General features: G+C 44.8%; 1 protein-coding gene across 5 annotated transcripts; it reads left to right on the forward strand.

Moving 5' to 3' along the window:
• The first annotated feature begins 219 nt into the window (after positions 1-219).
• LOC109281795 (interleukin-22 receptor subunit alpha-2) lies at positions 220-22,350 on the forward strand. Of its 5 annotated transcripts, none has more exons than XR_002088568.2 (8): positions 220-512; positions 8,579-8,689; positions 11,424-11,544; positions 11,991-12,166; positions 13,873-14,051; positions 17,279-17,426; positions 18,389-19,134; positions 20,307-22,350. XR_002088568.2 is itself a non-coding variant. In XM_019481912.2 (8 exons), exons 2-8 carry the CDS (start codon positions 8,635-8,637, stop codon positions 20,395-20,397), a joined length of 813 nt encoding a protein of 270 aa, XP_019337457.1. In that variant the 5' UTR covers positions 224-512; positions 8,579-8,634; the 3' UTR covers positions 20,398-22,350. The 5 variants fall into 5 exon arrangements, 4 of the variants coding, with proteins under 4 accessions (XP_019337457.1, XP_019337453.1, XP_019337454.1 ...); XM_019481912.2 differs by having other exon boundaries at positions 224-512; positions 19,004-19,134; positions 20,395-22,350; XM_019481908.2 differs by having other exon boundaries at positions 254-512; positions 19,004-19,134.
• Positions 22,351-24,233: the final 1,883 nt, after the last annotated feature.

Here is a 24,233-nt window from a genome sequence, read left to right on the forward strand (position 1 = left end):
GTATTCAAGTTTGTGACATTCAAATTTAATTTAAAAATATTAACTTTTCAATTGAATGTGTGCTTGAATGCATTCAGTCACTTATAATTGAGTATTGTGAAATCTCAAAAATGGATAGAGGTTTTGCTGTGCAAGAGATCTCTGCCCATGTTATACATATTTGATTTGCTCTTACAGGGTCATTAAGAAATGTGAGAGATAAGCAAGAAAATCTAGAGATGGCTTGATAGACACTCTGGAGAGCATTAAGCTGCATTTTTTACCACCTGCTGAGGGCATTGTTGAGCCAGGAAAGACTGGCAATGGTGCAAAAGAAAATGGCTCTCTGAACCTGAGATGTTGATCAAACAATAAACCAGGAAGGGATTAAAGAAGAGAGCTGAAACCAGGAAAAGGGCATGAACCACAAAAGTAAAGTCACACACTGCTTGGGGAGCAAGTGTTGGAGAAATCTGGGCTCAGAAGCCTGAGGAGAGAGGTTGCTTTTGAAGAGAGAGAAGGATCCTGCTCAGGTATGTGAAGGGAGGGAGATAAAGAAGATTGTCTGGCAAATAACTTGTTTGCTGCTTTGATAGACTAGTATCTTTTGTTCTCGAAATTTCTGGAGCAATCTGACATGGCTGCACCTGTGTGTGAAAGGCACGTCTGCCCCCTGCCCAGCAGTGTATGTTTGTGCGTGTTGTACATAGTACAGGGAGGGGGGAGTAAGAAGACATTCTGCAGAGGAAGAAGTGCTACTTCCAGAGAATTGGAGGAGTCACTATGAAACTGGACTGTGGCATTTGTTTCAAAAGTTTCAGGTGTCCCAAAAACTGCATAGGCAGGAGGACACTGAGGAGAGAAATTACTACAAAAAATAGAAAAATGGCTTCTATTTATGTTTCTTATAGTGTAAGATATACAAGGGGATTAATTAAACTAAAAGGAAACAAGCTTACATCTGTAAGGTTTTTCTCTCTGAAACTGACCTGTAAAACTCAGAAGCCTACCAGGCTTCCAGAAAGGAAATAGATGCCCATGCTAATGTTAGCCAGGATTGGATCTACTAAAGGATATCAGTGCAATAAAGGATATCAGTGCAAGCTTCAGCGCATGAGTTAACTATTGGGTTGTTTAGGCAAAAAGTTCCCTTCTGGAAGGAATATGTCTCCTAATTTTACACTGCAGAATTATTTGCACCTTGAGAACTAGTGTCTGCCTTGTGGAAAAAAACTCACGTGGGATGTAAAAATAGCTACTGACCAAGCAAACAGCAGTATTCTGAAAGCTCAGTAGTTTCTGTTTGATAGGCTGGAGGGGTTTTCAGTAACACCCTGTGGATTCACAAAATGCATTGTGCACACTGAGCTGAAACCAACACTCACTCCCCCAACCACATTCCAGGTGTGTTTGCCCAGCCTCCCTAGCAACACTCCAACAGACACATTTTACTTGCAAAAAAAAAATCAAAAAAAAAAATCACTGCTTCCCAGAGAGGAGGAGGTCATACCTGGCTCACTCATTGCTCTGGGGCGCCCTCCAATGAAGCATAAAGATATTGCAGTCCTGGCTCCCTCCCTGCAAGGTTTGTCTCTTCTTTTCTTTGTGTTTCTGCTCTGTGCCCTCTGTAGCTTGTGTTAACTGCAACCAGTTCAGCAGTCTTTACAGTGGCCTTTCCATGGAGCTAGACAGAGTAAAGCAAAACCTGATACCACTTTGGACCTTGTTACACAGTAATTTTAGGCAACTTCTGGAGCTCTTACCCCTGGATTGGATGCACAGTAACACCTTGAACTGGTTTAAAGTGCTCATTTGGCTTAAAGTTATGCTACTTCAGGGCAAGTTAATCTGCTTAATTTTGCTTTTGTTCCATCAAGATGTGGCCACTCTCCACAGCTATTCCACCCAAGTTGAAGTCCTTCAGCATCTCAGAATGAACTGGTCCCTCCGGAGTCAGGGTGAGCGGAGATGCTAGGATGCAGTGGGGTCAGGCATGGCACTTCACCCCCTGTGCACGTCAGTCAGAGTGCATGCTGCAGCCCTGGAGCACCTGGCAGCTGCGGTGGCTCCCATTCTGCCCAAAGGGAGCAGCAAGCAGGTCTGAGTTGTGGCAGTGGGAGGCACTGCACCCCTGTCACTGCTCAAACCAGTTTATTCTGCCCAGTGGGAACAGCTCCTGGTCCTGGCCCTGCTTTCAAGTCTCTAATGGCAAGTCACAGCTGTGCAGGTGAAGGACAGTGAGAGATGATTAAAGTGTGACTACTCCACTAAGTTGATGAGCATAGCATTAATTAACATTTGTGCGGCTTTCAGCAAAAGGTGTAGCAAAGCTCTGACCTGATTCCCCAGCAGCCTAAATTTTTATACTGCTGTGCACTGTTAGTACCTGCTTCACAAAACAGAAGGGGGTAGTATTCCTTTCCTTTATCCTGTCTTCATCCTTGTGCTTTTGAGATCCCAAAGACACCCTTAACCCAGAAGATGCCCATTTCAGTGTAAACTCTTCTGCCTCCTATTGTGGGCTGGAAATTTCCCTCATCCCTATGTACTTCCTTGTGTCCACTGATCTAATCGGTGTTCTCTCAGTGAGTCTTTACTATGGCAATTCAATCCTGAAACAAGTTATTTTCTCCTAACACTAGGCAGGTACCCCTTGTCTCAGGTGCTGGCTCTGCTTGAGGGGACCGTGGCATAGGCTGTCACCCTGACAGGCCTGATCTCTGGGACATTGCTGGACTCTGTGTAGCAGGGGATTGTGTTATGCTTCTCCATAATATTTCATTTTATATTTATGAGACCACTTTTTCTCTGGCGAACAAGTGGGGTATGGAGGCTACTTGAATAACATGGCCTGAAGCCCTGAACAGTGCAGTTGGGAGATGTCCGTAACAGTTCATGTTCCCACCTGGCACACCAAAGGCAGGTGGCATGTTGCCTGACTTACTTGGTATTAATCACATGGTATGTGCTTCATAAGAAAAATGTTTCCACTCCTGAGCAGGAGGAGTCCAGCCTTTACTACAGGGATTGTGAAACAGGCCTGCAGGTGGCCACGTGTAGCTTTGCCACAGGAAGGTCTCATCAATTCCCCCCAGTTTGTATCGGGGGGAAGAGCTGGCAACTCATACCAGTTACTGACTCTTACCAAAGGAGATGCCCAGACTTGACACCTATTGACTCTCCTCATTAAGAGGCTCCTGTCAGCTTGGGGCCAGTGAGGGTCTTGTATGGTAGGAGAGGAGCTCAGACATGTTTTGCTTGACTTCTACCTCTGCCCACCCTCCTCCCTTCCCTGTCTGTGACACCATTCACTGCTCACTCCTTCAAGCAGCTTGAGCAGGAGGACACATGTATGTGGGCTATCCATAACTGGCAGTTGGATCAGAGCTGGAATGACACCATAGAGTGGCCTTCAAGAAAGCCCTAGTGACCTTGGAGTCAGATGAAGGGACAGGTTTCTCAGCAGCCCTGAGGGGTGCTTTCTCCACTGGCCCTGCTTTTCCATTCATCTTCATGGAAGATGGAGAGAAGTGGAAGGAGGGAGCTAGGAGGAGGTTATCAGGCTTGCTCTGCTTCCTCAGTATTGACTCCAGGGTCCCATCCTGTATGTGGTGTGGCCAGAACATGATGCCATTCATCCCTTGCCACTGGAGAGCCTAAGCCAGTACAGACCTCTCCATTAATGACTCTTCATGTCCTCTGCAGAAGAGTTGGTCTTGTACCAAACATTATAAAGGAGAAATTTAATTTTATGGATTTTTATTCCTGCTTCCCTAGAAATTAAAGTGAGGCCAGTTTTATTTCCAGTAGTTCTGGTATATTGTGGACTGGGGCTCTTTAAGTGAGGGCTCTTTTTTCAAACCTTTGTTGCTAACTAGGAGGAAATGGTTCATATTGTGGAGGAAGAAATACTCCCATATTCAAATTAGATAACTTTTAAAACAACTTTTGAGAGGGCTACTTCATATTATATCTCTTCTTGTACTCTTGTTTGCTAAAGAAAAAAGACACAATTCTCTAAGTAGAGGAGTTCTGTTTTACCACAGCTTAACAGTGAAAGCCTCAAGATACCTCATCTCTGCTGATGAGATGTTAAAAACAGATTAATGCATTGTATTTTCCATCTGGGTGTTGGTTGTAGCTGTGTTGGTCTAAGGACATAAAAAGACAAGGTTCTTTGGGTAAACCTGATATCTTTTATTAGAGCAGCTAAATATTTATTTGCCATAGAGTTCAGTGCCAGCAGTGTAATGTTTCATATACAATTCAAACACCTTGCTTGACCAATCTCATTTCCTTTTACAACCAGGTGACCTGTCACCTGGACAAGGGGGAAGAGATTGATGTCATATATCTTGACTTTAAAAAAGCCTTCGATCTGGTATCCCATGATCACCTCTTGGCAAAACTGGCTAACTGCAGCTTCGACCTCACCACTATCAGCTGGCTGGGGAATTGGCTCCGTGGCAGGACCCAGAGGGTGGTGGTTGATGGCAGTCAATTATCTTGGTGCGCTGTGACCAGTGGGGTCCCCCAAGGCTCTGTCCTTGGGCCTTTACCTTTTAACATCTTCATCAACGATGTGAACATTGGTGTCAGAAGCAGACTGGCCAAGTTTTCCAACGACACCAAACTCTGGGGTAAAGCATCCATACCTGAGGACAGGAGGGTGATCCAGGCAGATCTTGACAGGCTCATGAAATGGGTGGATGAGAACCTGTTGGTGTTCAATGCCAAAAAATGCAAGGTTCTCCACCTTGGGAGGAAAAACCCGCAGCATCCTTGTAGGCTTGGCAGTGATACACTGGTTAGCACTACAGATGAAAGGGACTCGGGGGTCATGATTGACCACAAGATGAACATGAGCCTTCAATAGGATGCTGCAGCTAGTAAAGTGAGCAAAACACTGGCTTGCATGCATAGATGCTTCTCAAGCAAATCCCAGGACGTCATTCTCCCATTGTACTTGGCCTTGATGAGGCCACAGCTGGAGTACTGCGTCCAGTTTTGGGCTCCGCAATTCAAAAAGGATGTGGAGAAGCTTAAGAGAGTGCAGAGGAGAGCCATGCACACGATCAGGTCAGGAAAACAGACCTTATGATGAGAGGCTGAGAGCCATGGGACTCTTCAGCCTGGAAAAGCGCAGGCTCAGGGCCGATCTGGTGGCCACCTATAAGTTTATCAGGGGTGTTCACCAGGATCTGGGGGAACATCTGTTCACCAGAACGCCCCAAGGGATGACGAGATCAAACAGTCACAAACTCCTCTGTGACCGTTTCAGGCTGGACATAAGGAAGAACTTCTTTACTGTCCGAGCCCCCAAGGTCTGGAATAGCCTGCTGCCGGAGGTGGTTCAAGCACCCACTTTGAATGCCTTCAAGACACTTTTGGATGTTTATCTTGCTGGGATCCTATGATCCCTGCTGACTTCCTGTCCCTGGGGTAGGGGGCTGGATTCGATGATCCTCCAGGGTGCCTTCCAGTCTGAATGTCCGAAAACTTCACAAATGACTGTAATTGATTAGTCATGAAAAATGTTTACTCATGCAACCAATGGTGTATTTGCATCTATGCAGCACTTTGAATTAAATTAAACAATCCCCTTCCTGCAGGTGAAAGGCACTTACAAGCAGGAGTGTTCATAAAGAGCAACCATGTTACACAAGTGTTAGCTTTTCATTTTTCAACCAGGTGTACTCTGTCTGGATTGTAAACCCTTCAGTTGTTTGTTCTCTTAGAACCCAGAGCTCCTTTAATAATGTCATGGCTGTTACTTGGATTTGGGATAAACACTGGACTAAGGCAACTGCTTCAGATGTTACAGGATAAGGCATTAAAAAATATGCTTTTGGGGCCCTTACAAAATATCCTCTGTTGTTGGCAAGTTGTGGAGTAACATTCTGGGCATGGGTTAAAACCAGCGGACTTCAAAGGGATAGGGTACTTACTGCTACTAGAGTAATTCTGTGATTATTCCTGATTTGGTGGTCCTGGATCTGATAGCCCATTTTACTGCATGGGAGTCTTTCCATTGGCTTTAGTAGGCACTGGGTTAGGATGTGTTCCAGAAGCAACTATAAATTAAATCAACATATGAGGAAGCTCCCATGATGTCTTTACAAGTTAACAATGGAGAGTTGGTTACTCATGTAGAAAGTTCATCTCATAAATATTAATAGTTTCTATCCAGATGTGTCACATAATTGTGAGTAAGATGATACCAGATGGAACTTGTTTAGTATCCTGTTTGAACAGGTGGGGAGAGAGAAGGTCTCAGTCCATTTGCATGACATGAGACCACCTCATAAGAACCATGGTAATGCCTGGCATCTGCTGGTAACCTTGGCAGAACGGGCAGGAAAGGAAAAGGCTGGGGAGCCTGAATTTCCCTCTAGTGAATGTGTGAGGCAGATTAGTGAAGAGCAGTGTATGTGAAAAGTTTCCTCTGTCTTGCCACCCATGCTGTGAATCTTCCCTGTGAACTCTGGGTCTGCTCTGAGCGGGCACATGGAATTGTACTCCTTTTGCTGTATGCATCCGGTGATGGATAATCACAGAATCATGGAGTTGGAGGGGATCTCAAGAGTCACCTGGTCCCAATCCCCTGCAGCAATGCTGTTCTTAAACCACCCCGTCTAACTTCACTGGGCAGTCTATTCCATTGCCTTATTGTTCTCAGAGGGCACGTCTACACAATACGTTTTACGATGCAGTAGAGCTTATTACTGTACAATAAGCATTCATGTCTACACATGCAGATGCTTACTGTACAGTAATTAGCTCTAATCACCAGTAAATTTGTTACCTGCAAATGCAAGTAGCAAACTTACTTGTGATTAATTACTATGCAGGAGTGCATGTGTAGGTGCATGACCAGGAGCAAATGTGCTCTCAGTCAGCCAGGCATCAGGGGACAGGAGATTGCTCCCTGCCCCTGGGAGCTGTCTGCTGCCCAGGTGAGAACCACCACTGGAGCCCATGGTTGTGGAGCTGGCACTGGGAGATAAGGATCTCCCACCTTGGGTCCTGAAATCATGGGGCTCAGGCTGGGAGATAAGGACCAACCAGCTTGGGCCCCATGATTGTGGTGTGGGGGCTGGGAGCTCCATGCTGCCAGAGCAGGGGAGCATTGTCCCCACCTGGGCTCCGGTGGCAGAGCCCACCCCAGTAGCAGGCAGGATCCAGGGTAGGGAGCAGTGTCCCAGCCCCTATCAGGAGATAACTGTCTCCTGGCCCTTGGGCTAGCATCCAGGGGGAGCCTCAAGCTCCCTTTGGCTGCTTCAGGGGCTTGTTGCAGGGCCACGGAGTGGGAGCAGTCTGCTTCTAGGCATCCCTTCACATATGGGATGCATGCCTGGGAGAGTTTACTCTCCAGTAGTTTACTTGAAAGTAAACTGCTCCTGGATTGTTTGCATGTGTAGACATTGGTGATGTGTAGGGGGTGCACATGGGTGCACGTGCACCCCCTGAGATCGGCTCTGCACCCTCTGGAAGCGCCAGCTGTGAAACCAGAAGTGCACTTCTGGTTTTGCCACTGGCTTAGCAATCAGTCGCTGGGGGCCCCCTCCCCCCTGGCCAGCAATCAGCTGCTGGAGGTTCCCACCCCTGTCCTCGATCTGGTGCCCCCCAGACTCAGGAGGCACCAGTCGCCGGTGTGTGTAGACACACCCAGAGTAAGGAATTTTTTTCTCAGATCTAATCTAGATCGCCTTTCTACAGTTTAAAATCATGCTTCATAGCCTATCCTCTGTGACAAGAGAGAACAGTTCATCTCCTTCCTTCTTCTTTATGGCAGCCTTTCAAATATTTGAAAATTGCTATCCTGTCCCTTGCGCCTTATGTTTACCTTGAAGGAAAGGAATTTATCTGCTCTCTCAACCTTTCTGTGTACAACTTTTCTTCCAAACCCTTTATCATTTTTGTTGCTCACCTCTCCAGTTTCTCCACATCCTTCTTAAGGTGGAGAGCCCAAAATGAAAAGAGATCGCCTTGTCAGTCTTTCCTGTTCCCCCTCACTCCAAGACTGCACACAAGGAGAGATTTCCTTTGCTTTGCTTAGCCCTCACTTGCCTCGGAAATCCTCTCTTGCATAGCCACTTGCAGACTACCAGGATGATTTTGTCTAGGGTTGTTCCTCTGCTTGGCCTCTGACTCAGCAGCAGCTCAAACTTCAAATCTACCATTGATTCCTTGGGATCTTCCTCAAGATCCCAGGGCAAGAGATGTAATGTGCCTGTCCTCACACTAGCCACCTGCTGCTCCGTAAAACTGCCTGTGGTAAAACCACCGCCTGCCCAGCAGCAGGGCTACATGCAAGCATGGTTTTACCTTGGGTGTGTGACTAACAGCCAGAGGCAAGTCAGTCTGTGAGTCACTCACTCCAGGGATTGTTTTCTCACCCTAGAGGCAATTGTGAGATGGCTGTGAGCCTTGTGCGGGCATTACATCATGTGATGCGAACCTGTCATAGGTTATCCCCATCATCTCTCATTATTGTGAAAATGTTTTCACTAATCCAAGGTTTTGATCATCTCAGATATTTGCATGTAGCACAAGTAACCCAGACATGTTTGTGTCCATTTCTCTTGACTGATTTCAGGATGCCAGCATAGCTCCAGTAAATGGGATTGGCTGCTCCACTAGCCAGGCAGGACTATGGCCACTGGACTGAGTGCACTTCTGCTTCTTGTTGTTTGGACCCTCATCCAGGGTAAGTTCACTTCTGATGCTATGAATTATTCTTAACTAGGCAAGGAAAGAGTGAGTAGAGTACATGAAGTCCTGTGTAAAGCTATGGCCTTTTGCACACGGCTCTCAGTTTTTTCTATCTTCTCTCTACTGTTTGAAAAATATTCTTTAATTTTGATGAGTAGAAGATCTAAAGGCTGTCAAAACCTGAAGAAAACGTTTACCTGGCCCAGCTCTGAGATTTTGATGCTACATAGTTTCTCCCTATTAAATGCCTACAAAAACTAACTGCAAAAACTTGGTGAAAAGTGTTTGGTTTGGTTGCCTTATGAGGTTCCAGGTAAAAATTAACTTGTGTGATAAGCCAACAAAAAAATGTGTGACAGCCTGTCTTGTTACTATTCCAACAGAATAACCAATATGAATCTCTGTAACTTAGCTTGTTATTGATAGAAATTGATGGGCAAAAAATGTTTCCATGAAAATATACTGGTAAAGGGACAAAGAACCAAAATAGCAAGTTCCTTGGGTAGATGGAAAATATTAATGCGCAACTATACGAGAATCAGAACAGAAATTAATAACAATGGAGTCCTGTGTGTGTGTGTGTGCATGCATGCATACAAATATATATATTTGTGTGTAGAATATACACAGAAGGCTATGTGTATGTATAGGCTATATGTGTGCATGTGTATAATAAAATACAAATGCATACAATGGAATATTTTCCATTTCACCAACAATATTCTAACCAGAAACAATAGATATTTTTCATCAAAATATCTTTTTCTATGGAACATTCCTTTTTTGATTATGAGAAACATTTACATTTTTATTGAAATATTTGTTTTTGTTTTAAATGTTGTTTTTGAAACCAAAAATTAACTTTAAAGGCTTAGGTTTTGATTTCTGGGGTTTTTTCCCCCCCTTTTTGCCTGCTATTATTCTCTCTTTTTCTATTGCTGGTGGAGAAAGGCCGAAAAGAAAGAAAGAGGCAAAAACCCATACAACTTTGCAGCTTAATACTTGTTAATTTGTTGACAAAAAATTCAAAGAAGTCAGTGAAAAAATTACAAAAAATATTTACCTTTTTTGTATTTATCTTCTTTCGTAAACATGGTGAAGTTTTCTGATTGGTTATGATTCTAGAGCTTTACTGTATTATCTAGACCAGTATTTCTCAATCTTTTTAAACTCAAGGTGTCCTTTGTTAGACTAAAGGCACCTCTCAGAAAATGAGCTTTCACTCATTTAACTTTAGGAATATAACAGAGCAATTAATTCTTCTGATCAGAGAACTCAGACCACAGTAGGGAAGAATATTTTTGACATTATAGATGCCTAGTTGAAATCTTTGAGTTTATCTTGTGAATCATGTGTAGCCGTTTACACCTAATATTTTGTGGTACCCTTCAAAGGATCTTAAGGTATGCTGTGGCACCCTGGGCTAGACTGAGCACCTAGATTCCCTTCAGCCTATGCGTTGCACGTTGGGGTAGGCTAGCCAAATGAGGCTGGGGAGCAGAGACAATTCACTAGACTAGGAGTGACCAAGGTACAGCCTATGGGCTGGATCTGGCCCATGGAATTGTCATCTGGCCCACAGGGCTGGAAGTTTGGTGGTGGGAGGATTTATAGCTGCTGCAGCTTCTAGAGTTGCAGCACCTAACATTGCCACTGGCAAATTCCAGTTCTACAGGCCAGATAGCGTGGCGTTACACTCTGGATCTGGCCCACAGACTGGCTCCATGCTACACATCTGGCCTATGTGGTCTTCTGAGTGGGGTACCACTGCACTAGACTAATGAGCATCTATTTTTGTCATGTCATTCTGTGTCTGTGTCTGTGTGGATGCATGTACATGGGAGACTTTCAAAGGGCTTGAAGTAAGGTTGTATGAGGTAACTGAGAAAGAGAATACAGAATGGCATAAAGGCTAAGGACAGACAATCAAAAATCTTGAGGTTGAATCAGCTCAGTCTTCGTAAATTAATCTAAGCTACGTAGACTGAACCAATAAGCAAGTGAAAAGACATTCACTTTTAATTCCAGAAATGCAGAGACATGTCTGCAATGACCCAGACCAGGCGCCAGAGGGCACTAGAGGCTGAGTTGTTACAAGCTTGGACCTCAAACTGACCAATCATCCACCATACCTATAGGCTTCTGCCAAGCAGCTGACAACTAAGGAAGGAGAGCTGTGTGTGTCCCCTTGGCTAGGGACAGATGTTACACACAAACCAATATAAATGATTGGAAACCAGTTCAGATCTGTAATACAACAGAAGTTCAGTGCGCATTATCCACTTTCAAAGTGGCCCAAACCAATTTAAGGTAAACCTAGATGGATCAGGTTATCAAACTTGATTGATTTAGGTTAAATTAGTTTATTGAACTTCTGTCCCAGATCCTCTCCAGATTCAAGTTAACTTATAGTCCTCCACTATCCCAGGATGCTTTGCATCTCCCCATGTAAAGCGCCCCTCACAGGATGGGCAGGTTAGCCTTGACCCAAGCTGTCTGCTCCAGCAGAGCAGGGAGGCCCTGGCTTCTGCTCTGGGCCACTGGAGACACATGGCTGCATTTCTGAAATCAAAAGTCAATGTCTATTCACTTGCTTATCAGTTCAGTCTGTGCAGCTTAGGCTAACCTATGAAGATTGAATTGATTCAACCTCAAGCTTGTTGATTGTCTGTACTTAGCCCTTATGTTTATAATGCTTTTGATCTGCTTTCATTTGCTTTCCCTTCAAGGTATGCTGCTTCCTCCACACAATGTGACACTAACATCTGAAAATTTCCACATTTTCTTGAGATGGGAGCCAGGTCATGGTTCACACAGTGGAAACCAGTATGAGGTTGAGTCTTGCAGCAGGTATGTCATAGCACAAAAGGCAGAAATAGAGCAGGGAAAGGGAGTGGGTATTTCGGTCCCCACTGTTTTGAAATCCTTTGTAGGTAGCTTTGGGTATTTTTACCCCTTTCTAAATCTTCTGTATGTGAGGCCTCTGGGCAGAGGAGAGGGACAGAGCAGGAATCTCAGGGTGCCAGGACAATCGAAGGATTGTGTTTAAATACACATACACATATTCTCCGATGCTTTCCACTTGGCCCAAAAGGTCATGGAAGAGGTAGGAAGATGGAGGAGAGACTCTCTTGTCTGCTTCCTCTCCAGTCCAAAATACTGACACTTTCCATCCAAGATAAGTCTTTCCTTTTTAAGATGCTCCCTTTCCAAGGAAGGTAAAGAAGGAGGAAGAGATGGGAAAGGAAGGGTACTGATGGAATCTTTGCAGTTTCTTACTGCAGCTACCTCCACAGGTCTTCCAACTGGACCAAGGTGGACACTTGCTGGAAGAACAGCACCAGATCGTTCTGGACATGTAAACTGTTTTTTGAAGACATACATATCCTCTACTGGGCCAGGGTGAGAGCAGTGAATGGAGTCAATGTGTCTAAATGGGTCATCTCCAATGAACTGCAGCCATACAGAGACAGTAAGCACCTTTTGGAGTGGATGTATGAATAGGAAGATTTTTGGGCAGGTTCCTGCCCTTGCTGGGGGACAAAGATGGGAGGAACCTTTGGGGAGGTGGCAGTGATGGAGACATGGAAGGGAATCCTGTGCAAGGGTTCAAGAAAGGTTATAGTGACTTAGACCAGTGGAAATGTGTGGCGATTTTAGTGGCAGTGCATTAGACTGGAGATGTAGAGGCAAGGTGAAAAGCAAGGAGGACAGGGAGATTACTCCAAGGAGGCAGGGAGATTACATTCAGATGTTACTGATGCCTAGAAAAGGATTATAAAAGAGGAAAAGACAGAGCTTAGAAATATGAAAGTGAATGAAGATGAGGAATGAGGTGGGGAACAAGCACAGATTTTGCAGGGGGTAGGGGCTTAGGGGGGAATGGAGAGGGTGGGAGGACAGGACACTTCTACAGACAGGGAAAAGAATTTACCTAAGCAGACATTGGAAGAATGGCCAATTAGAGAACCAGGAGAGCATGAGAACAGGGAAGATGTCTTCATATGGGACCTGAAGGAGATGTTGAAGGGATTTCAGTGGAGTATAGAGGTGGAAGGAAGGAAAAAGTTTTTTACAGGACACGGGAGTTAGAGGAGAGACTCCAGCAGAGAAACAATAGATGGCCATAGTAGCAGTTGGGTTGGGGGGAAGAATCAGCCAAAGGTTTGTTATTGACTGAAACTTGACAAAGCAATGCAAGGCAGACTACTAAACAACTGGCATGAGCTAGCCAGCCTGAGTTCAGTATGCTGGAGGAGACTTGTGGGAGCCATAAACATTTCATTTTTCTCTGGCTACATGTTCCTTCCAAGTGAAGTGTGGAATAAACTAGGATGAAATGAAAAGATTAAGTCCTATGTGAGACAGAACAACACAAAATAGATTTTGTGACTGCATTTACTCACAGGGGAGTAATGTCTCTGGAAAGGCTGGGATTTATTGGTGGACCAATGGGGTATTGAATAATCAACTCAATTAATTCACCTCTCCCATAGGAGAGAATCAGAGCTGAGGGTCTATACTCTCGTGCAGTGGATAAGCATGAACACTGACTTCTAGGGCTGGTGAAAGTTTTCTACTGAGGGTTTTGGTTTTTTCCAACTGAAAATCGTTTCTGATGAAGTGGAAGCCCCAGGAGTTTGTATGCAAACAGAGCTAAGCCTTGGCTGTCCTTGAAAATTAGATTTATATTGTAACTCCAGATCTAAAATGTAAAGCCATGAGGGTGATGAGCAGAGATTGGTTCTTGGGATAACATGGGTAAGACCATGAGCTAATGAGTCCCACTGTCACATTAAAAAAATCCCCAGAGTTTTTTACCTCAAAATGCAACTTCTTCGAATCTTAAATTCCATGTGGGTTTCAAACTTGCTACAGACACCCACAGACAAAGTAGGTTTAATGAGGATGGAGATTAGTCTTATTTGAAAAGAATGGGGCAGGGGAGCAGAGAAGAGGAGATAAGGGAGAGCTGTTTGAAAATCTGAGACGATTACTGCAGCTTCTGACTCTGGGTTTCATGGTTTCATGTACCATGGTGGCCACCGGGTGGGCCAACCTTTCAGACCCATAGTGTCAGAGGAGGTAGTTTCCAATCAATAGAAATCTACAGAGATAGCGACTGGCATAAAGTGAAGAATTATCCTGACAACTGTCTTGTATTGTTTATATTCACAGCAATCGTGGGTCCCCTTAAACTGATGCTGTGGTCACAAGATCAGAATCTTACTGTAGATATCTCCATACCACTTACTCCCTATCAAAGGAAAAATGGCTCCTATAAGTCAGTCCAGAAGGTGCTGTCAAAATTGCGGTTCGTACTCAGACTTTATGAAGAAGGTGTTTTCCTCCTCGAAGTAAGTGATATTCACAAGGTGTTAGAGGGACAGGAAGGAGTTGAACCCTTCTGGGTGATTGGCAGAGTGGACAAAATTGAAGGTCAGGTGGGGTGAATATCATAGGATATGTCTATAGGGTGACAGGAAGCATTTTGCTGAACCTGCCATGCCCTTGGGGCATGGACTAGTTCCTAAACCTGCAGTAGAGTATTGACATGAACGTTGAGCTGATTAGTATTCATGTGCAGCCCAGCACCAACACAATCACACTTGTTCTGGTTCAGAAGCTGATGTAGCTGGGGCAGTGTGATATGTCTCTGTAAGGCAGTGGAATATCTCAGTGCATTGCTGCTTTGTGTTATATAAACATACCCATCAAGGGCAAAGTTTGCTTTAGGTTTGGATGGAAGGATTATAAAAACACATCTGCTTATCAGAAGCTTGACTGAACTTTCTGAGCTAGAAACATTGGGAAATAACTTTTTAGAACCAACTAAAAGCACAGAAATGATTGTGTCATGTCATGTGCACTAAGCAGAAGGTAGGTCAGGGTGGTACCATAGGGTGTTTTTTACATGTGCTCTGGGAGTGGGGGGAGACGGAGGGGGTGCTTCAATTAGAGGAGCTCCAAAAGTTAAAGCACCTCTGCCACCATTTTGAAGCATGGGAATGCTGATACATGAGATGAGGAGGATCTGGCTGGAGCACACTAATTAGCATGCTTCAGCAGTGTCGATTAATTCAGTCTGCCACAATGCGCTGTAATTACAGCGTGTTGGAGCAGCCTCCCCACATGTCTACAGGTACTCATAGAGACTAACTGGGCATGTCTACATGCATGGGCAACTGGTGCCACCTGAGTTGGGGGGGGGGGGGGGGGGGGGGGCACGTGCCAATCTCGCTGACTGGGGGGGGGGGGGTGATCCCCTGCAGCCAATCTTGTCAACTGGTGGGGGGGAGGGTGTTCCCCCCATGGCTGATAATGTCGGCTGGGAAGCACAAGTGGTGCTCCCAGAAGGGCCAGCGGTGCTCCTGGAAGTGCCAGCAGCACTTCACCTGGCTCCTCCACTCCTCGGCCAGCACTCGCAGGGGGGGCACCAGCACTCCTGCATGCCCCCCCTGCCCACTGACTAAGTGGGGAGCGCTGCCTGTCAGGGGGTGCACCAGCACTCTCAGGGGGTGCACATGTACCCCTGTGCACCCCCTACATGTCACGACTGTCTACATGACATGTTTACTACACATTAGACTAATTAGCTATGCAGTAAATGTCTCAGTGTCTCCATGTGTGCCCCTATTAGGCTGGAGTAGACTAATTTATTCTGCAGCAGGATAGTACTATCCTGCTGTGGAGTTAAAAACACTTTAAAAACTCCACAGCAGCACATGTGTAGACACTGCCCTGGCTGGCTTGAACATGAGGGTGCTTCGGTGTGAGGGTAGCCCTGAAGCACCTAGTCCTGCATGGAAGCTCCAGCTCAACATGCTGCGATCCCAGGTGCACATGCAGATGCGCGTCCCGGAGCAATAAACTCCAGGCCAATAAGCTCCGGAGTTTATCGCTGCACGTTATTAGTCATGTCTAAATGCGCCCACTTCTTCAAAGAAGCGTGAGCTTTCATAGCCAACAATCTATTTTGTCAGATGTCTTAGCAGACTAACACAGCTGACTGCCTATTTTAAGCTACAGTAATGAAGTGGTTGTGTAGAACAAATTACAGAATCTGAAGAAGTGCAGAAAAAGACTGAAAATAAGCAGCATGGAAAAACTTCCGTCTAGGGAGAAATTGCAGAGCTGGAATGACTAATTCAGAGAGCTGATGAATAAGACGGGACAAGACAAAGAGGTAGATATATATAGTTATGAACAAGAGTGAGAAGGAAATTCAGGCACTTCTGTTTTCTCTTTCTCATAATGCAGAGAGAAACAAAATGACACTGAAAGAGCAACTCTCAAACAAATAAAAAGAAATGCTTTTGTACACAGTGCATACGTGAAACTTGCTACAAGCTCTTGAGCATAATTAATTTAATAGCTTTTACTTTAATAACTCTAGAGTATTCATGCATGTATTAGGAATGCACTGTAAATGGCAATGAAGAAACAATTAAGTTGTATCATGGAGGACAGTGCTGTCCATCCCATCTGGCCTCACGGCATGGGTGAGTGGCACAGAGTTGGCCTGTGGGCTAGATTCAGCATAGAATTGGCACATGGGAATGATCTTTGAGTGCAATCTGGTGCCATATCATCCCCCCAGGCCTGAAAATTTTGTGGCAGGGGAGCAGTGGCAGCAGTAGTTGTTATTTTCCTAGAGTCATAGTAATAAACACTGCCAAATTTTTGGGCCCATGGAGAGCCCCATGGGCCAGATGACATGGCTCCGGGGGAAAGATCCAGCCTGCAGGTTGTAGGTTGAGTACCACTGATCTAGGCTAAAAATGTACATGCATCAGGACACAAGTCAGCCCTTGATTACCTACTGTTACAAAGACACTAAGGGCAGAAACCTATTTTACTTTATGCACCTGAATGGTATATATGCAGCCATGTAACTGTTTTTTGGCAGGAAGAGCCTCCCATGGTTTAGTACAGTAGCATAACGATTAGGGCCCTTGCCTGGGGAATGGGAGGTCCAGGTTCTGAGTTCTCCCTCCCTCACTCAGAGGCAGTTTGAACCTGCATTCCCTGCTTCCCTACAGGTTTGGGATTATTCAGCCCTCACTTCAACCCTTCCCTTGAAACTGATTTCCTGAGCAGCTAAAAGAAGGAGATATGTAAGGCCAATGGATGGTAGTGGGTGTGTAATACAGTAAGATAGATGCTGCCCTGGGTGGGAAGAGGCCCTGGGTTTTATCATAGGACCTTGGTCCAATGCGAAAGAACCTTTTCCACTTCTCTATCCATTTTATCCAGTGAATATGAAATGCAAGGTGCAGTAATCCAATAAGCACATTATCAGAAAATTGTCTGTTATGGAAGTTTTAAACTTTCTGTGGAAGCATCTGATGCTTCCCCCTGGAGACTGGACTAGCTGAAACTTTGGAGCGATCCATTGTTTCAATTCTGTGTTACTATATTGACCAAGGCTTTTCTATTTAAGGCTATTATACTATGTTCGGCAGTCAGATGACGCAAACACTTTCTATGAGGGCCATGGAGTGAGCATCTTGCTTGGTAGAGTAGTTGCCAGGTAGCCAATAGGCAGATGCTATCATGATAATGTATCCTACTCTCTTTTAAGGTGATCTGTAAGCCAAAGGGCAAGAAAACTCAGCACACATTTCAGTACTTGAAACCAAATACCAATTACTGCATCAGAGCCAGAGAAGAGGATCCAGCCAAAAGAAAAGAGGCAGTACAATGTACCAAGACAAAACTCAGTCCACGAAGTAAGAGGTTTCATGGATATTGCTACTGCTGCGCTTCCCTTTTAGACTTTTGTTCTAGGTCTCAGTAATAAGAGGGGTCATGGGCAATGCCAGTGAGTACAGCATGGAAGGTGTGGAGTTGTTGAGAAGGGAGAGCAAACCTCTGGCCTTCCTGAAGTTAAGTGCGTGCAGAGAGCCCTGTGAGGATACAGCACTATTGCAAGAGTGCAGCATTAGGCCCCTGGCAGACATTACACGTAAGATTTCATTAACCAGTTAATCACATCTTAAATAGTGACCCAAGCACACATTCATGCAGTTAATAGCACAATAAAACAGGGAATAAACCACAAAGTTCTTTATACAAAATCTGTGCAATAACTTTGTGACTGGTTCCTATCATACCTTACATTGAATGTGTGGCCAAAGTGATCAGCTGACAGGGGCTCCCAACCTCAGAGGTACATTCAAGCCAAGGTCTCTGGTGCACCCCTGAGGCTGGGAGCAGCAGTCATACTGGGGTCCCAGCCTCAGGGTCGCATCAGAGCCCTTGATTCAGATGCGTTCATGAAGCTGGGAGCCCTGAACAACTGACTGGATTGTACTTGCTAGCGCAGGGGGAGTCCAGGATCATGATCCCAGCTCCCCCAGTACTAGCAATGTGGTGCAATTGGGATCAGATCTCCAGTTCCACAACCATTCCTCCTACTGTGCACATGTAGCAAGGTAGGTGGCATAATTGTTGGGATTGTGGATCAGATTCCATTGCGCCTTTCACTGAACATCTGCCAGGGGCCTTAAACCCTCTATTCTGCAGTGTGCCCTTGGGAGTTGTTCACAGGCAGGTGGGGATTCTAAGTCATGTACTTCCTGGGTATGGCCCCTTATGAATGGTAAGGACTTCATTAGCGGCATGTTTTGCCCTCCTTACTTGTATTGTAAAATAATGTTCAAGGGCTAAAGTCCTTCCACCCACATTTTAGAGCATCCAGCTATTGAATAACAGACAACCCTCCAGCCACCTGGGTGAACTTCTGCCCATCATGTCTGGAAAGAAGAGGGAGCTACAAAGGATGCAAGAGTGACTTGATGTCAGTAAGATGAGACTGGTTTTCATGCAATACCTGCCCATGGCTCAACCACAAGATTGTGATTGTGTCCTGCTTGATGATGGAGTAGGAAGAGGACTTTGTTAATTAGCTACATCTGCTCACAGAGCCTGGGCACCAGACTGGGATTAAAATACTGGGGAGTAGAAGAAAGACAGTTCCTGTTCCTGTGCTCAAAGCAGGGGGTGAGATGCTCTTCCTTACTGAGGTGATATGCATTCTCTCACCCTTGCTTGGAGTTCCCCTATAACTCCTCTTTCTCCTTGGTTGGACCAGTGAGATCCCCTGCTCCTGTTCTGCATCTGTATTAATCACTGTCCAAACCTGACTTGTTGTGATGGGAACATGGAGAACCCCCTGCTTTGGTGGAACTTGCACTCTGCTGCCAAGAGATGTCTTATATATGTCAGGCTGGTCAAACCCCAGAGGCAGGTCTCCTTCATCCCTTTCATGTCTTCTCCCTCACAAACTATTCTGGACCCTTTGCAGATTTCCTCTGGGACCTGGTTGTTGCTCTGATTGTCTTCACAGTGCTGCTTCTGCTGGGTGCAGCTGGCTTGTACTTCCTCAAACTCTATGTGTATCCAAGCATCTCAGAAATACCCTTCCCCAGAATTCTGGTGAGTGAATGACCACCCTTTTTCTCCTCTCACAGGTACCAGGAAATGGAAGTGAATGGCTCAGTTTCTGAGAATTGTTGGTTTGGCTGTGTTGCATATCCCTAACCCTATGATTCTTCATTTAGAGAGTGCCTTCTGCTTTAGAGCTTGCAGACGTGTGGTTGCTCTGTTGCATTGCGTGTACTGATGCTGATGTTTGTCATAACGAGGAATGTGACTGAGCAGAGAACCTCTCTTGAGGAAGGAGACACCAGATGTGTGGAGAATAACAAAGAGAGCTTAGATCATGCTTTACTAAAGCAGTGGAAATCTAGTGGAAATTATAGAGCTATGCAGACTGCTAACCTACAAGAGACATCCAACGTTTCAGTGTGCACAGACACCCAGTGATGTGCTTATCTATCTGATCTAAGGAAACTTTCACAACTTCCAGAATCTGCAAAAGTGTGCTAGAAGTCTCCTGAGACCAAGGTTTTCCATGGAAATGCCCCAAGAGCTGCTTTCCTCATTATAGTTAAGAACTTCCACATTTAGCAGAGTCCAGAAAGCAGAAGACTTAAAGAGCCACTTCTAATTTCAGAGTATTCTAGGTGCAGTCTAAGTAGGCAGAGCAGGGGGCTGACTTGGACATGCCAGACTGTTTGTAGAATGGAGTCTATCCCATACTATCGCCACCCCAATGGGGAACAGGCTTCAGATGTGTTCTACATCAAAACCAAATGAGGCATGCAAACACACAACAGAGGTCATATACATAACTGAGTTGGCAAAATCACCCATCCCAATTTTAAGACAGTCCCTATTATTCTCCTGTTCTGAGGCACCTTTTGTACTGAGGATTATTGCTCCATCTATTTGTGTCTATAGGAAATAAATCTTTTAACCTGAAACCAATACCTGTGTAGTAACTAGGAAGACAAAAATGCAAAAAAAATAACTGACCTTTGCTGGCAATCAGCCATGGGAGAAGCACTTTAATATACAAATCACTCTGCGGTGTCTCCTGGGACTTACAATTTAACCAGACAGCCCCTTTACATTGTGTTTATATCTTGTGTTGCTGCCATTATCATTATGAGTGTTTTGACAGCGGTCATTTTTGTGATACTTGTTGCTTTTACATGTGTGTCCCTGTTATTACCTTGCATTGATTTATTGTTCATTTTTGGCAGACTGTTCTGAATGAAGAACCGAACATGAAGGTCTGCACCAAGGCATCTGCCTGTGACCTTGAAGGTGACTCATTCTCTCTGATTTCAGTGACTGGGCTTTCCTCCAGAAGTCACTTCACAACAGAGCAGAAAAAACCCCAAACCCAGCTGCTTCCAAGAGGCTACCATGCCCAGAAAGTGGATGAGTACTGTGCCAATGGGTTTGACCTTGTCTACCACGAAAGTAAGACTTCTTGTAGTTCTTCCAACAAGCTGAGCTTTGCTGGTGCTGTAGACTCTGAAGCCTCTTTATCATCAGCAGGACTGGTAAAGGGTAACAATTCAAGTGAAGGACAGTACATGTCCACTTTGAAGACCCAGCTTCCTGACAGCTTCCTGGTGTCTCCTAAGAAGCCATCTCCAGTGTCCACAGACCTGGTCCAGGATGGTTATACAAGTGACAGTCACTACCAGACTGGTTCAGGAACCCCGACTCCTTTGAACCTCCAGATTTATTCTATACGTACATCTCTGGTGTCAGAAAGCATCAACAGTATCCCATCATATCACTCAGGTGCAACCTTCTCTAAGGATCTTAAAAAGAAAATTAGTAGCATGAGGACAGAGTGGCCACCTCTTTGTTGGGTAGATATTCCTCTCAGCTCTGTGAAACTGCAGGCCAGTGAGAAGACTGGAGGCCACCTTGTTCCATCTCTTGGGGATTTGTGTAAATGCAGCCTTCCAACAATGAAGGACTACAGTGTGCAAAAAGCAAGCCTGGGTCAGAGTGCCAAAGCATGCCAGGAGTACCTGCCTGTGAGTCAAGAGCAGCGTGATCTCTTGGAACATACAGACTGTAGTAATGATGCTAGTAGTGACTCATCCCCAGAGGCTAACAGCACTACAAAAAAGGCTTCCTTTGGCTATGAGTTACATCCTCAGGCCTGGTCCTGTACCCAGTGATGATGAATCTGGGGAGACGGCACCAGGGTATAGGGAGATTTCCCACGTGTTTATTCACAACAAGTGGGCTTGACTCTCATCTTGTATTATGGTGTAAAACTGTGAAAAGCTTTGCACAGTGGGATCAGACTCTGGAATCAGGTCCAAACCAAAACCCAGCTCCCAGTCTAGAAATCTGCATTGCCCAAGTTGGATTTTCACTGATGGGATGATGATACTTGGGTAGTTATCCAACAGAGATAAATTTGAGCTGTGAATTACTTAGGTGTATGATTTTGGTGCCAGGCCACCTACAGTTGAAATTCATTCAGGCTCATGTTTTTTTCTGAAGTTCCAAGTGAGTTTTTGAGTCCATCTGAACATGATATATAAGGTGAGCAGAACAGAAGGGAAAAGCTCACAAAATAACTGCATTTCTCTTACAGTTTTTGAGACAGATATGCTAGATGTGTCCAGATGAGTGCACACATGTGGATTGTGGTGCCTCAAAACTATTTGAAGCACAACAAACCATAAGTGGCAAATTTGCAGCATGGCACCAAAATTTGATACTGGAAATTCTTGGTATAAAGAAAAACAAAAAACTACTGCAAAACCGCCACAAACCTGTCATGGCTCATGCTCCAGGAGTGTGCACTAGAGCAACTGGAGGCTGGGTCCTCCACAGAGACGTTCTGGCTGACAGCTAGAGTGTCTCCACTGCTTTAGGTGTCCACCAGCTCCTTCAGCATGCCAGGAGCTGGGAGGAGTGGAGAAAGAGCGGGAATGGGGAAACAGCTACAGGGGCATTTTGCCCTGCAGCAAACCTCATGTGCAGGGATGTGCACGGAGGCAAAAAGCAGCAGCACAAATTTGTGCCGCAGCAAATGCACGTCCCTTCATGTCGGTACATGCCCACTCAGCAGGGAATGAATGTTTTCTGTCGTATCTGGTGAGACACTGGAAACAGTGTATATATTATGTTGTAAATATTCATTTTATAACAGTAATTTATTATGGAAAAATCTCTTTAACGGCCTCATATTTCTGTGGTATTGGATGTCTCCAGCTCTGCAAATATGAAATAAAACTGTAATATGCTGAAACAAACATAAGAAAAATATACTAGGAAAATCTGGGCATTTCTTCTGGGGAAAGGGAATGATTTACTTTTCAGGACCCAGTTGTGATATGGTTACCCATGACAAGATGATTGCTTCAGTAGCTCTTGTGGTTTTGGAGCCCCCCTCTCAGAATTTGTAGTTATTTTTGGTTGAAAGTAACAGGTTTTGCCTTCTGATTATCTGATCTGCTGAGGTTGTACTCCTGCTGAAGGTCCACACATGAGGAAAAATCTTGGCACCACCACTGACACCCAGGATTTTACCCTACTGTATACAGCACTTAAAACTGATAGATTCCAACCCCTGGTACATGGTGGCCACATCTACATGAGACGCTGACTGCGCAGTTGTTACTGCGCAATCATTTAGTACCTGTACTAAACTAAAGTAACTGTGCAGTCATGCTAAGGGATGGCTTTTTTATGATGCTGCTGCGCAGTAGCTCGTGACTATTGTGCAGTAGTGTTGTATCATGCTTCCTGCCATACAGTGCTACTGTGCAGTAGCCATGAACTACTGCACAGTTAGCCTCTCACATGGATGTGGCCAGTGAGGAGTTATTTTCTGATTTTCCCAGTCCAAGCTAGTGTGAAGTATAAGGGAGCACAATGGAGGAAGAGGCTGGGGTAGATATCCGAGAAGGAGAGAGAGAGGGAAAATTCTTGAATGCTGCATGCTTTGTTGAAGTCCATGGTTTGATGACAATTTGGTGACTTTCCTTCCATATTTGATGTACTTGATGTGACAAAACCACTCATCCAGTGACTTTTTAGTAGGGGCTTTATAGCAAGAACACTGGCTCAGTCTTGTCTCAGGCGTCACCCTGTGAACTGCTATAATGCTATGTAATTTATTCATCATTGGGTTATCTGGCTCTCACTCTATCTTCTCTTTCTGTCTGAAAGCCCTTTGTTTATAAAAGTAAAAATGGCAATCTGTCTATGTGATTATAATGCCCTTTCCCACTGATCACTCTGTTCACCAATACCAGACCTAGGCTACCCAAGGTTGGATGTAGACAGATGACACCTACCTGGTGGAACTTATACCAACAGAGCACAAGGCACAATCTTAGTCTCAGAGCATGTGTGTGGATACCATTTAAAAGTTAGGTAGAAGTTGTTATTTGCCTGAGGGAACCGCAGAACTGTAGACAAGGTCTGACTCTCTGAATAAACAAGATTTATTGTTCTATAGCTTAACTTCTTGGTCTTTTGAGAACAGCACAGTGTGAGCTGTTTGGGCCATGGACCTTTTTTTTCTTCTGTGTTTGTATAGTACTTGCCACATTTAGGTGCTGGTCTGTGTCTGGGTTCCTAGGTGCTACCACAGAGAGAAGTGATAGATCCATCTCAGAAGTGGTCAGGGCCCAAGTCACAAATAGAAACCAAAACTCCTGGCTCCCAGTCTAGTGCTCTAACCACTATACAGCACTGCCTCATACTGCCTGTGGCCCAACATCTGTTCAGCTGGGCATAGAGGTTTTGTTTCTACCTGAGAAAAGCTTCATAACCACATTCTCTGAATATAAAATTGCCACTCATATTTTTCCTTTCCTATCTAATTAAATTTCCCCCAACCCATACTGCCAGAGTGTAATTGTCAGGGCATGTGACTTAAAGCAAGAAATAAAACAAAACAAGCTTGAAAGGGGAACTTGATGATAATGAAGTGGGTGCATTGACATCTAAAAATATACTTATGAAAAACACAGGAGTTAAACACAGATGGATCGTAAATAAACACTATCGCCACTCACCAGCCATCCCTGGGCAAAGTTCAGCCTATGTGTTGTTTCATCAAAATCAGTGGGTTTGCAGCCTGTATACATATGTACATTCATGTTATAGCAGTGTTTGAGCTATATGCAAACAGGCAGCCA

The sequence above is a fragment of the Alligator mississippiensis genome, chromosome 8 (genome assembly GCF_030867095.1).
Source record: "Alligator mississippiensis isolate rAllMis1 chromosome 8, rAllMis1, whole genome shotgun sequence".
Taxonomy (NCBI): Eukaryota; Metazoa; Chordata; order Crocodylia; family Alligatoridae; genus Alligator; species Alligator mississippiensis.